General features: G+C 44.0%; 4 protein-coding genes; 2 read left to right on the forward strand and 2 right to left on the reverse strand.

Annotated features, from left to right (window-relative positions):
- Window positions 1-713: 713 nt before the first annotated feature.
- RCC_01550 (uncharacterized protein) lies at window positions 714-1,514 on the forward strand (the record flags this gene model as incomplete). Its single annotated transcript, XM_023766844.1, has 1 exon — window positions 714-1,514. One exon carries the CDS (start codon window positions 714-716, stop codon window positions 1,512-1,514), a length of 801 nt encoding a protein of 266 aa, XP_023622612.1.
- A 387-nt stretch (window positions 1,515-1,901) lies between these two features.
- Window positions 1,902-2,669, reverse strand: RCC_01551 (uncharacterized protein; the record flags this gene model as incomplete). The annotated part of the gene is made up of 1 exon (XM_023766845.1): window positions 1,902-2,669. One exon carries the CDS (start codon window positions 2,667-2,669, stop codon window positions 1,902-1,904), a length of 768 nt encoding a protein of 255 aa, XP_023622613.1.
- Window positions 2,670-3,378: 709 nt separating this feature from the next.
- RCC_01552 (related to copper transport protein) lies at window positions 3,379-4,113 on the reverse strand (the record flags this gene model as incomplete). XM_023766846.1 has 3 exons in its annotated part: window positions 3,379-3,473; window positions 3,568-3,978; window positions 4,035-4,113. The coding sequence occupies 3 exons, from the start codon at window positions 4,111-4,113 to the stop codon at window positions 3,379-3,381; spliced, it is 585 nt and encodes a 194-aa protein (XP_023622614.1).
- Window positions 4,114-4,620: 507 nt separating this feature from the next.
- RCC_01553 (related to ferric reductase FRE2 precursor) lies at window positions 4,621-6,848 on the forward strand (the record flags this gene model as incomplete). XM_023766847.1 has 3 exons in its annotated part: window positions 4,621-4,756; window positions 4,811-5,420; window positions 5,516-6,848. 3 exons carry the CDS (start codon window positions 4,621-4,623, stop codon window positions 6,846-6,848), a joined length of 2,079 nt encoding a protein of 692 aa, XP_023622615.1.
- Window positions 6,849-11,963: the final 5,115 nt, after the last annotated feature.

Here is an 11,963-nt window from a genome sequence, read left to right on the forward strand (position 1 = left end):
TCCTTAGTAATATAGAGGCCACTAGTCTTAAGCTAGATTATACTAGTTAGTCTCGTCTAGGTAAGGCGATTATCTTTACTTATATTATCGTCGTTAACTACAAGGCATAGATTACTATTATCGTCCGACGAGTAGTATATATCCTATAGGTCGACGTCGCCTATACCGAAGCGGCGAACTTCCTTCTCGGTTATTATACGGAAAGGTAGAATAGAGCAAAGAGGGGAGGATAGGTAGTAAGAGTACTAATTAGAGTGTTAAATATAGTAGTTATTAGGAGGACTAGGGGAGACGGTAGAAGGGTAGAGGGAAGAGTCTTATAGCACATAAATATCACTCTTACGCGTACAATAAGTTACTAGCAGAAGCATATGCACAATAGTAGCATTAAAGTAAGATATAGGTAACCGAAACCCGTTACATRTTAGGACCGGTAACTAAGTAATAACGGGACGGTAATATTACACATACACAAGCAAATAACGACGTTTATTACATGTAATTGTACGGGCAATTGAATCAATAAGCGAGGTGTGAAATTACTCTACTTGGTGGCGTTAAGCTATATTAGATCGCGTTGTTGCAGGGAAGTCGCTAACAGACCACCGTATACATCCTTCGACTGACGACAGCTCCTGCCGGTGGTTTCCACCTCATTCAAAAACCTCACCTTTCTCTCCTCAACTTCTCCATCATCTCTCTCTCTATCAACAATGGCGACTCCCGCAGATTTCGCCCGCATAGGCAATTATGCCCGAATGTACAATCCCAACCAAAACATTGATCGTCGCCAAAGCACCAGAGTCACGCCCATGGAAGTTCTATCGTTGGGATTTTCCCGCACGGGAACGTTATCGATGCGTGAAGCATTGGATATTCTGGGCTACCCGAATCCGTACCATTTCAGTAGCTTCTACGATAATGTCCGAGAATGCGACATGTGGCGAGACCTGATCGCCTCCAAGTTTGAGGGCAAAGGACCGCCTGTGACCAAGGAGGATTTCGATGGATTGCTGGGGCATTGTGGTGCTGTGACGGATATACCTTGTCATCTCTTCGCCGAAGAATTGATGGAATTTTACCCTGATGCCAAAGTTGTGCTTGTGGAGAGGGATATTGACTCTTGGTTCAAGTCGTGGTGTGGATTCTTGGACAATGCGTTGAGTCCAGGTCTGCCGACGCTCGCGGAATCGGATCCGGAGATGGGAGGGAGGATTGTTGGACTGGGAAACGCATGCGTCAAAATTCAATGTGGCGATACCCTGGATCTGGAAGAGGCCAAGGCGAGGTCTAAAGAGGTGTATAGGAAGCATTATGCGCTTGTCAGATCTCTTGCGGAGGAGGGTAGGATCTTGGAATATCGTCTCGGGGATGGATGGAAACCGTTGTGTGATTTTCTTGGAAAGGAGGTTCCAGATGTGCCATTTCCTCGTGTGAATGATACAGAATCGAACTCGCAGGGTTTCAAGGAGCTTGCTGCCATCATGATCCAAAACGCAGCGGCAAAGGACTGAAATGGTATCTTGAGTCCTGGCAAGGTTCAGTGCTGCTTGGGATGGGTGATGCCCTGATACATTAGATTTTGATAGAGAGACTTTTCTGCATCTTCCGGAGCTGTTGACAGTCTAGCCGTCTTCTTTTATCATGCTGCAGCGTGGATTCGCTCATCGCAGCCGTCGTTTCCAATACACCAGCATTCAGCCGCACCCACTCTTGGGATCAGATGTGACGATGATCACTGGGTGAGACTCACTTAGATGGTGCGTCGTCCGGCTGCCTTGGAATGGTCTGCTGGCTTTGCTCTCGCCTTCGTAGCAGACTCTTGTTGTTCACACTAACCTTGTTTTTGTCCCTTCGCATAAGTTGGTACCCACCTTCTCAGCTCATGACTCCGGTTTTCATCATTTTGCTCGCCTCCATATATCACTCAGATATTTCCAATGTTTGCGCTTGTCGTACTCTCCGGGATACATGTCCTTTTGCTTTTGGGATCTCGCATCTACTGGCTTGCCCTCTGACTCATCCAGAAGTTTCGCAAGAAAATGAAAGTCAAGAGATATCGGCTTCCTGATATCACAAGGATCTATTCGGTCTCGAGCATCATCCACGAGCAAATCCTCTAGAAGGATTTCCAATGACCCGCCGATTTGGTCGTCTCCTGTGGCGTCTCGAAACATAACGGCATCGGCATTGTTAGAGCAAGTGAGCGTACCCGTCTCGTCCAGGTCGGGCCGCCATATGCTCACTGTCGCCAGTTTGCCTTGGCCAGTACTGATATCAAATCCAATCACACAATTAATTCTCCCCATGCTGCCGATTGTATACGCTTCCGCCAGAGATGCGAGATTTTTCGGCCACCATCGGCTCTTGACTTCGACAACGATGCCGGGACTATCGTGCGTAGTTTCTTCGTGGAAGAAGGTGGCATCTGGAGTTGCGAATGTTTCCACCGGCGGCTGATCCACGATACACATGGCTTTGATCAAACACAGCTCAGTGCTTCCCCCCTTGGACGTTCTTCGTAGAGTCATGGATACCCTCTCATTCTTCCGGGCGTCGAATTCCTGGGCACGCTCCTCAATGGCGGCGGCGATTGCATCTTCCACTTTTGAGACGAATGCGTGGTGGACTCGAGATGCAGATCGAGGGGACTCGCGGAGGAACGTCATCTTTGGGAATTCAATAACAGGCAGAGGTCAACGCAGATACCGGATTGGAAAGGCTGCATCAGCAGGCTTAGCTACGGAGTACATGGGGGACATTTGTCCAAGACTATATACACGCCTATCCTATCCTGGCTCAAATCCCTAGGACATCCAAAGCAGAGAATCGGAAAGGATCATCGTGGATGTCATGGCAGGGATAGAGATGCGATTTAAGATTACTTTATCAGAGCTCCTCCCTGAAGAAGAGGAGAACCCATGGCAGAGCAGCCGGAGCCAAGTCCGGACCATCTGGAGACACTTTCCCGAACTGCTAACATGTAGTTTACTACATTCAGTTCTTCGCCTTTGAGGCATCCGGAAGTCACATAGACCGAGGACTTACATGGTGATATTTTTGATGGGTATCTACCAGCTACACGACTCCCCATTCAAGGTAGCTCGACACCAACCCACAGACGACGCGCTGCCCTTCCAGCCTTTTCTGCGAGAGGGATGAAGCCGGCAACGCGGCGCTTGTGAAGAAACTCGGCAAAGAGAGCTGGAATGGAGTCTGCATTGGGAATGATAGCTATACAGTGGGACTGTTGAGTTCGAATCGCTCATACGTCGACTTGCCAACACGGTAAAAGAGCCCCCTTGAATCGGTTCCGTCCTTCCTCTCGCCAGGGGAGGGTATTGAGAAACAGCTCTCCGGCCACGCCTTGCATCTGATTCAATCACAACAGAATGTCAAATTCTCATTGGTCTTTTCGATCCCGTCGTTTCCTCCAACGCCTGCGATTGGAATGCGGAACGAAGTCCAATCACCTAAAGCGAAGGTAAGTAAGTGYCTCAAGTAACGGAAAGCTGCATAGAGGATTTGGGATATGCTTCAAGCCTCCCCTGCTGACTTCCAACTTACAGAGGAACTTTCCCAAACCCGCTCCAAGGAAGATCGAGATGATGATATAACCATTAAAGTACATGGCAAGAAGCATGATAACATAAGCCACCCCGAACGTAGCCATGTGAATCATCGCCCGGATGAACTGTTGCACGGGCGAGGGACGAAAGGTGAGGTACATCTGCGCGGGATATATCGGTGGAGCATCTGCGAGGGGACCGCAACAATCCTGAGGTCCGGACGCTGGAAGCTGGATGTACTGGTTTTGCAGTCGAGCGGCTTGCTGACGAAATGCCGACACCATATGCGCGTCGTAGTCTTTGCCTATCCGTCGGAGACCTTCGAGGAGGACCACGAGAAATGTCACGCCGATGCAAGAGGCGGCGAACATGCCCGTTGTTCGGATATGCCATTGTTCTGTTAGGAAGCCTGGGACGGTCAATATCATGGAAATGTGAGGGGGTGCTGATAGTACTGGAACTCACAGGCATCCATCGTGTACCAATTCCAAAGCATTGAGACTTTGCACTCCACATTGCCGCCATTGTGGCCGCCGTGATCCATTTCAGGTTTGCTACGATGAGGATGCAATAAACCCCGGGTCGTCGATTTTCTGTGTATGTCAGGATGAGCGTTCAAAGTCCAATCTGTGTCCCGTTCTCCAGGATAGACACATGGAAACGTTCTTCTACCCGTTGAGAGGGGCCAAGCTCGCGAGGTGGAAACTTGCTCATATAGGTCATCGCCATGCGAGGGCCACGCACTGCAGGGAAGAATGGGAACTCTCCCGTCGGCGAAAACGTGCCTTTCTCACGCCAGCCACGGGCGTTTCGAATAGGAAGGTGGTCCGTGGCCAGACCAATGGCGGAGCCGATAAAGAATAAACTTGCTCATGCCAAGACTCCCGCGAAGCCGTATACGGTATACTTGCTCACGCCAAGGCAGCACATGGGCGGAGGAAACCCGCTGTATATACCCTCATCACTGTTCGAGCTATCTGGCCCTTCGGCGAGACTGCTTTATCACCCATCGATACTGAGTTGTTTTGTGCGATTCGACAATCTCGTGAGAATGGCTTCTCCAATCGAAAAAAGCCCTTCCTTCGTCAAGAGGCAGCATATCCAGGATCACGCCCAAGCAACAAATTTGAAGGCATATTGGGGATACGCAGATCGAGTCGTGCCGTGCGTGAACGATGCGGGGAGCTGTGAGTGTAATCGATGGCTCGAAGCGTAGTGGTGGGTATTGACAAAATTTCCAGGCGATTATCTAGAGGTTGTATACAATGCCCACGAGCAAGGTATGCTCTTCGTTGGCATCATGTGGATTGTCTTCGGGGGACTTTTACTCGCCTACGGGATTGGTAGACGTTTAGTCCCAGCAAGACGAGCATTCTCACCCGGAAGCCACCACAGTGAGGAACTCCCACAACGGCAATCATTCTTCCACCGAGCCGCTACTTCAACCTCAGCAATGGTTCGTCGGTACCTCCTCCCGGAAGCTCCTCTGCGATCAATCTTTGGCCGCACCACACGCTTGCAAGTCACCATTCTGGCATTCCTCATCGGCTACCTGACCATCTTTACTTTCGTTGGGTTTCGATACGAGAAATGGGTGACTCCAGTGAAGGCTTCGCCCGGGGTTTACAACACTCGCACTTCGATCGGGCCATGGTCTGATCGTATTGGTGTCATGGCATATGCTATCATCCCATTCTCCGTCATGTTGGCCACTCGCGAGTCGTTGCTGTCTTTGGTCACGGGGATCCCTTATCAGAATTTCATGTTCATCCATCGTTGGATGGGATATATCATCTATCTTCAATCCGCGCTACATACTCTTGGATGGACTCTCGTCGAGGCCAAGCTATAGTAAGTAATTCAAAGGACAGAGAGCGTGCGCCAAGCTACCCAGCGTGTTGTGGTCACATCCGGACTGTCCTCGATGTCGCTGACCCCCTTTCTAGCCAGCCACAACCCAAGGTATGGAATCACTGGATTGCACAGACATACGCCATCTGGGGTGTCGTCGCCATGGCTCTGATCACCCTCATGGTGGTCTTCTCCCTCCCCCCTGTCATCCGATGGATGGGCTACGAGACGTTCCGCAAAGTACATTATGTCATGGCAATGCTCTTCATCGGCGCTTGCTATGGTCACTGGAAGAACCTAGGCGTCTTCATGATCGCTGCTCTACTCGTATGGTTTACCGATCGGTTCTTCCGACTTGCACGTACCTTTTTGATGCACTACGACTTTCTCCCCGAGAGCACATCTGCCATGCACTTCCAGGCCGCCAATGCGAAACTCACGCATTTCCCCGACCCTATCAATGGCGATGTTGTGCGGATGGATTTCCTGCACAATCATGCTCCATGGCAAGTTGGCCAGCACTTTTACCTCTGCTTTCCTGAATCCTCAATGTGGCAGTCACATCCATTCACGCCGTTGAGTTTGCCAGGCTTGACAAAAGGTGGCCAGCAGCATTCGTACGTCTTCAGGGCGAAAGGTGGTGAAACGAAGAAGATTGCACAGATCGCGTTGAACAAGATCTCCGCGGCGATGTCTACAACTCCATCTTCGACAGAGAAGCTCGGCGAGTCGTCATCAAGACAGCCGCTCACAGCTGATGCCATGACTCCCACAGTCAAGGTCATTCTAACTGGACCTTATGGTACGAATCATGTTGAGGAATTTGACAGATCACCTGGTCTCAATGTGCTGCTCATTGCAGGCGGAACTGGAATCACATTCGTTCTACCTGTGCTTTACCACTTAATGGCAGCACCCACTCCTCGCAGCTCTTCAGACCGAAAGATCGAGCTTATCTGGGCCGTGAGACAGCACGACGACACCGCATGGGTCCGCTCGGAACTTGACACCTTACGCGCCGCTAGCAAACGTATGGGGTTGGTGATCCGCATCTTTGTCACAAGGGAGGWTGGAAGCGACGACGAAATCCAGCAGCAACCATCGATCGAGAAGCTCACGGACGAGGGAATCCAGACTACTCCTTGCTCCGACGACTCTTCATCAGGGACAAGCTCGAGTATACGAAAGCGTGGCCAGCAAAAGCGTTTTACGGAATCTGCTCTCAATTCTCGTCCGTCGGTTCCTTCACTGGTTCAATCTTTTGTTCAAGACACCGTTCGTGGCCCTACGGTCGTCTATGCATCTGGTCCACCGAGTATGATTACAGATGTACGGAGTTGTGTTGCAGCGCAAAATTCAGCGGGGAAAATTTGGTCGGGTGACGAGAGAGCGCGAGTGGATTTGATTGCGGATGATCGAATAGAATGATAGGAGATGATATCCGAAAACAGTTTCTTCGGCGAAGACTATCCAAGCATTTTCCCTCTACCTGATTTCTCTCAGTCCTTTCATTTCCAGATTTGAAGTATTCCATCTCTTCGCTTTATACACATACATTTCGTAAGCTTAGGTTGAAAATCGAAGCAAATGTCGCAAACAGGAGCAAAAATCATGTCCCTTTTTGATCACCAAAAACAAAAGATAAGGACATTCAACATTTGGGATTCCCCAGTGGTCACCCACCTGAGTACTGATCAAACGATTACATGGTTCAATAGGCCAGAGCGGACGGGATGGCTTGCTTTCTACTCCGTGGTTCCCGAGAAAATTGATTGCAAGTGAATGATAATATGCTTCCTGAACACGTGAGTCGACGCCACTGTAGCTGATGGTGCCGTATAGCGGACTCTAGGATGTCCGAAGTCCGACGTGCTAATAACAAATTCTGCTTTCCGACTTCACTCTAGCGGTTGCCCGATACGCTACGCTTTATGCATCGCTATATAGCTATAATAGAGCCCTTACTCCTAAGTTCACTAAGCTCGTTAAATCTAATTACTAAGCGCTAGTAATACCGGTACGTAGGCGCGGCGTACGTAGTAGTAGTAGGCGTATAGACGCTAGTACTTAGCTTTCGAATCTTTTAACTATATTGTCTCCTCTTACTACATACCGCCTATTCGTGTCTTCTTATTAAACTAACTATTACTAGTTTAACCCGCATTATCCTACTAGAGAGCCTACTACTACTATAGACGATACCCTTAAAGAAATTCGAGTATTAGCTAATGCATCTAGTAACTTCTAACTAACAACGCGAGATACCTCTAAGTAGTACTACTAAAACGCTATAGCTAGGATATTACGTAACTAAATAGACTTCTATAAAGTCCTCGGGCGCGAGATAGACGTTAAAAGACCGTTCCCGAATACACTAAGCGAAGGCGAATTTACGGCATTTCTCTAGTAGCTACTTACGACTAAAGTTAGCATAATCGGACCTAAGCTTAGTATAGTTACTCTTAAGAAATAGTTTAGCTTACTCGTTCGCCTCGTTCGCGAACGTAGTAACTTTAGAGTATTAGTAAAGACTATTAAGAATATTAACAAAGCAATTTAAATCCGCCTTGTCTAAAAAGGCGCCTCGTAAAAGGTCCGTAATCGCCCGGTCGTAGGCCTAGCTATAGTATTCGACATACTTTATTTCCTCTAGGCTTTAGACGAGAAGGAGCTTAAGTATCCGCGTATTAGGCTTTAGCTATTAGTGTTAATGTTAATCTTGTTCTACCTTAGAATCCGGCTAGGCGAGCTTCTCGAGAGCTCTACTTACGTCGGCTCTAACGAAGGCATATTATATAAAGATCTAACGTTTTACGTTATAAATTAAAACGGCGAGCGTCGCGTAGCGATTTTGTTTAAGATTAGAAATTAGAAATTCCGCCGAGAGTAAGAGAAATACGAGTAAGACACGGTTATCTAATACGTACACGACTTATTCTAATTATAAATAGTTTAGAGCTGCCTATTCTAGAAGACAAGAAGGTACCTTATCTATACCCTATTATCTAGACGTTAGTACTCGTAATTACCGATAATACTTTCCGAGGGATTCGTAACTTAGCTAATTTTATACGAATTAATCCGCCTATTAACACTAATTTCGTAATCGGTATCCGACCGGAAATAGTAGAGATTCCCCTCCTCCGTAGGCTATAGCGTAACGGAGTAATATCGCCTATAAGAATTACACTTGCCTACTACGTAAGTAAACTAATAACAGACCTAGTATAAGGGTAAAGATGTAGCAATGTATTAGACACCCGTAATAACTCGATTAGAGATAAGACTAATTCTTATAGGTTAAATATGCGCTATACGTAGGAGTTATATATACGCTAAGCCTACGCTAAGCAGTTAGRTTATATTATACTCCCTTCTCTAAGGTTAGTTAATCTAGCTACCTCTATTAATCCTATTATTATAAGGGCTCTTATACGGCCCTTATWCCTAGAAGAGCGGGCGGGTTACGAAGATCGTTTTACTCCGTATACTCTACGCCGGGGTTATAGTAATATACTAAATAGTAAGTCCGAAAAAGTTACTCTAACATTAAGAGCGGGCTAATAGGCCTATAGAAACTATTACCTCCGCTATTCGTAGACAACGTATAGGTTATACGAGCGATAATACCTTCTAATACTACCTATCTTCTATATCTAGTATCGATACCTAAGCGATAATATATAACCGTTTACCGGACTAAGACACGATAGAATTCTTAACTTCTATATCTAAGCGATTAGATTTATAGGCCCTACGTCCCCTCGGCTCGCGTTTTACGGACATATCTAAGGGCCGGCGGCATCGTACCTAGTACCTAGAGGAGAGAAAGATATATTTAGAAGCTAGATAATGTCTCCCGTTATAAGAAGTACTAGTTACTAATACTACTAATATAATTCTAGAGCCCTAGTCGTAACGCCTATTACCTAGTCGAGCCTTCCGGGCCTACGCTCTATATAATATTATACGAGCTAATGTTATACGGTTATTCTATTATCCGGCGGAGGGAGGATCTAAACTCGAGGACATGCTTAAGCCTCTAATCTCGATAGCGGTACCTAAGCGGACTAAATAGCACTACCTATATACTAGCTACACTAAAATCGAGGGGAATATTACGTGTTTGCTATATAGCTAGCGGCTAACCGAGTAAGTGCTTGCCGTTTTTCTATCTATGTTTTTTAGACTATGTTAGAAAGTGCAGTTATAGAATAGCTGTACATCTGACATAATAGAGAGCTAAGTAGCTACAAGGTTATATAACTCTATGTAGGGTAAAATCTCTTCTTAGGAGATAGAGACACATCTCTAGATAATTARCTTAATTAACATATTAGTTCCTACTTTTAAATACTTCCTATCGGAGATAGTAAGCTAGTTAAAGATTAAGATACTCTTTTACTCCACCCCTAAAATCTGCGAACCTCCGAACAATATTTAAAAGGTTATAAGCCCGGGTTTGCCGAAGGAAAAAGACCTTAACCTTAAAGTAGTAAAGGTTTCTCCTACCTTATAAAGCTAACATAGAAAGGACACTAGTTTCTAGTACCCTATCTTATACTACTAGGAGTTTTAATAGTAGGTTAAATAAGAAGAAAACATAGAAGACAGATTAGTTCCTAAGGGTTTAGAACATTTAACTATTAGGACTAAGGGATTATCTAATAGCTATAAGGAGTAGAGGACTCTAAATCCAAAGCCTTAAAACACATATATACCCTTTACTTTACTACTAAAGCCTTAGCAGGACTAAGCTATTTATATACTAAAATAAAGGAAGAGAAGGACAGTTAGACCTATATTAGGATTCTAATCCTAATAAGAGAGAACTAGAAAAGATAGTTTAAACTATAGAGGGACAACCTAGAAGGAAAAGGCATCTTCTATAATATTAAGGGATTAATTAACCTAGACAATTTATTACTCCTTAATCTAGATGCTAGGGTTATAAGAATAGCTAGCTAGCTAAACTTTTAAAAGGAGAATGCTAAGTGCAGGTATAAGCTAAGATTAAGAGTTAGCTTAGATAAAGCAGATAAAATTTAATTATTAATAGATACAAAGATAGCTACTAAAATATAGCTCTTCCTCTAAAAGAAGTATAGTAAGGTACTTATAGTATATACTATATTAATAGTATAATAACTTATAAACTTTAGAATAGGAGAGGAAGACATAGTAAGATTAGCCTAGGTATAGATTAGTTTAATAGCAAAGAGGATTACAGAGGTTAATAAAAGGGAGTTATATATAAAAGAACCTAAAAGGAAAATTAGGATCCTTCTTTTAGCACTCCCTCCTAAGTTTAAATTAACTAAGAATGCAATTATAGCCTAGCTAATACTTGCTAGGAACTATAAACAGATCCTACTTATCCTTAAATCTTAGGAAGTAAGGGACCTCTATTATAGGGAGGACTTTATAATAGTAGCCTTTAGAAGGATAAGAACATACTTCCTCTATAATAGATAACACTTTATATAAGATTATTTATAGCTAGGAAAGGCAAAGAAAGCAATTAGACCTTAGGAAAATTTCCTATCTAGAAATAGAGATTCTCTAAAGCCTAAAAAGAGAAAGATCTCTAGTAAGAAATACTCCTCCTCTTTATTAAAGAGGGTTAAGAAAAGAAGAGACTCTCTTAAAGAATTTAAGAAGGCAATAGAGGAAATAATTAGAAAAGAGGTTTCTAAATTTAGGAAAACAAGGAAAACTACTAAGAAAGCATTCCTTACTAAATAAGCCTAATTTAGGGAATTATCCCTAACCTTATTAAGTGCTACCTTATCCTAATTTAAGGAGGAAACTAATAAGATTGCACATTCTTCTTTAGAGGCAAAAGGCAAGTTAACCTCCTTAGAATAGTTACTAGACTCCTATGCCTTATCCTATATAACTAACTAACTATAACTCTTTAGATCTATAATTCCACTTTAAAGGAAGAAATAGATTAAGGTTAGGGATAGATAGCTATAAGCTATATATAAGGGAAAAGCAGTTATAGGAGGCTAGAATAGGAAGAAAATCTTACTTAATAAAGTTTTGTTTATATTTAATTTAGGAGTTAATCTTGTTTCTTAGAATTAGTTTAGCTATTAGTATAGTGTTTAACTACCCTAGTTTACTCTAGTATTATAGGATAGAACTCCTATTATCTAGACTAGAATCTAGAATAGTATTCTATTTATTTTAGAAGTTTTAGAGTCCCTCTAGGAGAGGGCTCTTATTTTATTAGTAAAAGAAGAAAAGGAAGAAAGTAAGGAAATAGGATTTGCTATAAGAGAGTTACTAAATTAGTAGGAGCTTTAGCATAGAAGATTTAGCTATTTTAGCAAGAATCTTCTTAAGAATATCTATAAAGTAACAGACTTAAAGGATCTAATCTAACTCCTAGAAGACTATAAGGAAAAGTACAGAGTCTATACTCTTATAAAGATAAAGAAATATAAAGGAAAAGTTACTAAGAGAAAACCTTAGGTACTTAAGCTTATATCCCTAGATATCTATAGCCCTCTCCTAAAGTCTAGATTAGGATATTAA

Source organism: Ramularia collo-cygni, assembly GCF_900074925.1.
Source record: "Ramularia collo-cygni strain URUG2 genome assembly, contig: RCC_scaffold02, whole genome shotgun sequence".
Classification (NCBI taxonomy): Eukaryota; Fungi; Ascomycota; class Dothideomycetes; order Mycosphaerellales; family Mycosphaerellaceae; genus Ramularia; species Ramularia collo-cygni.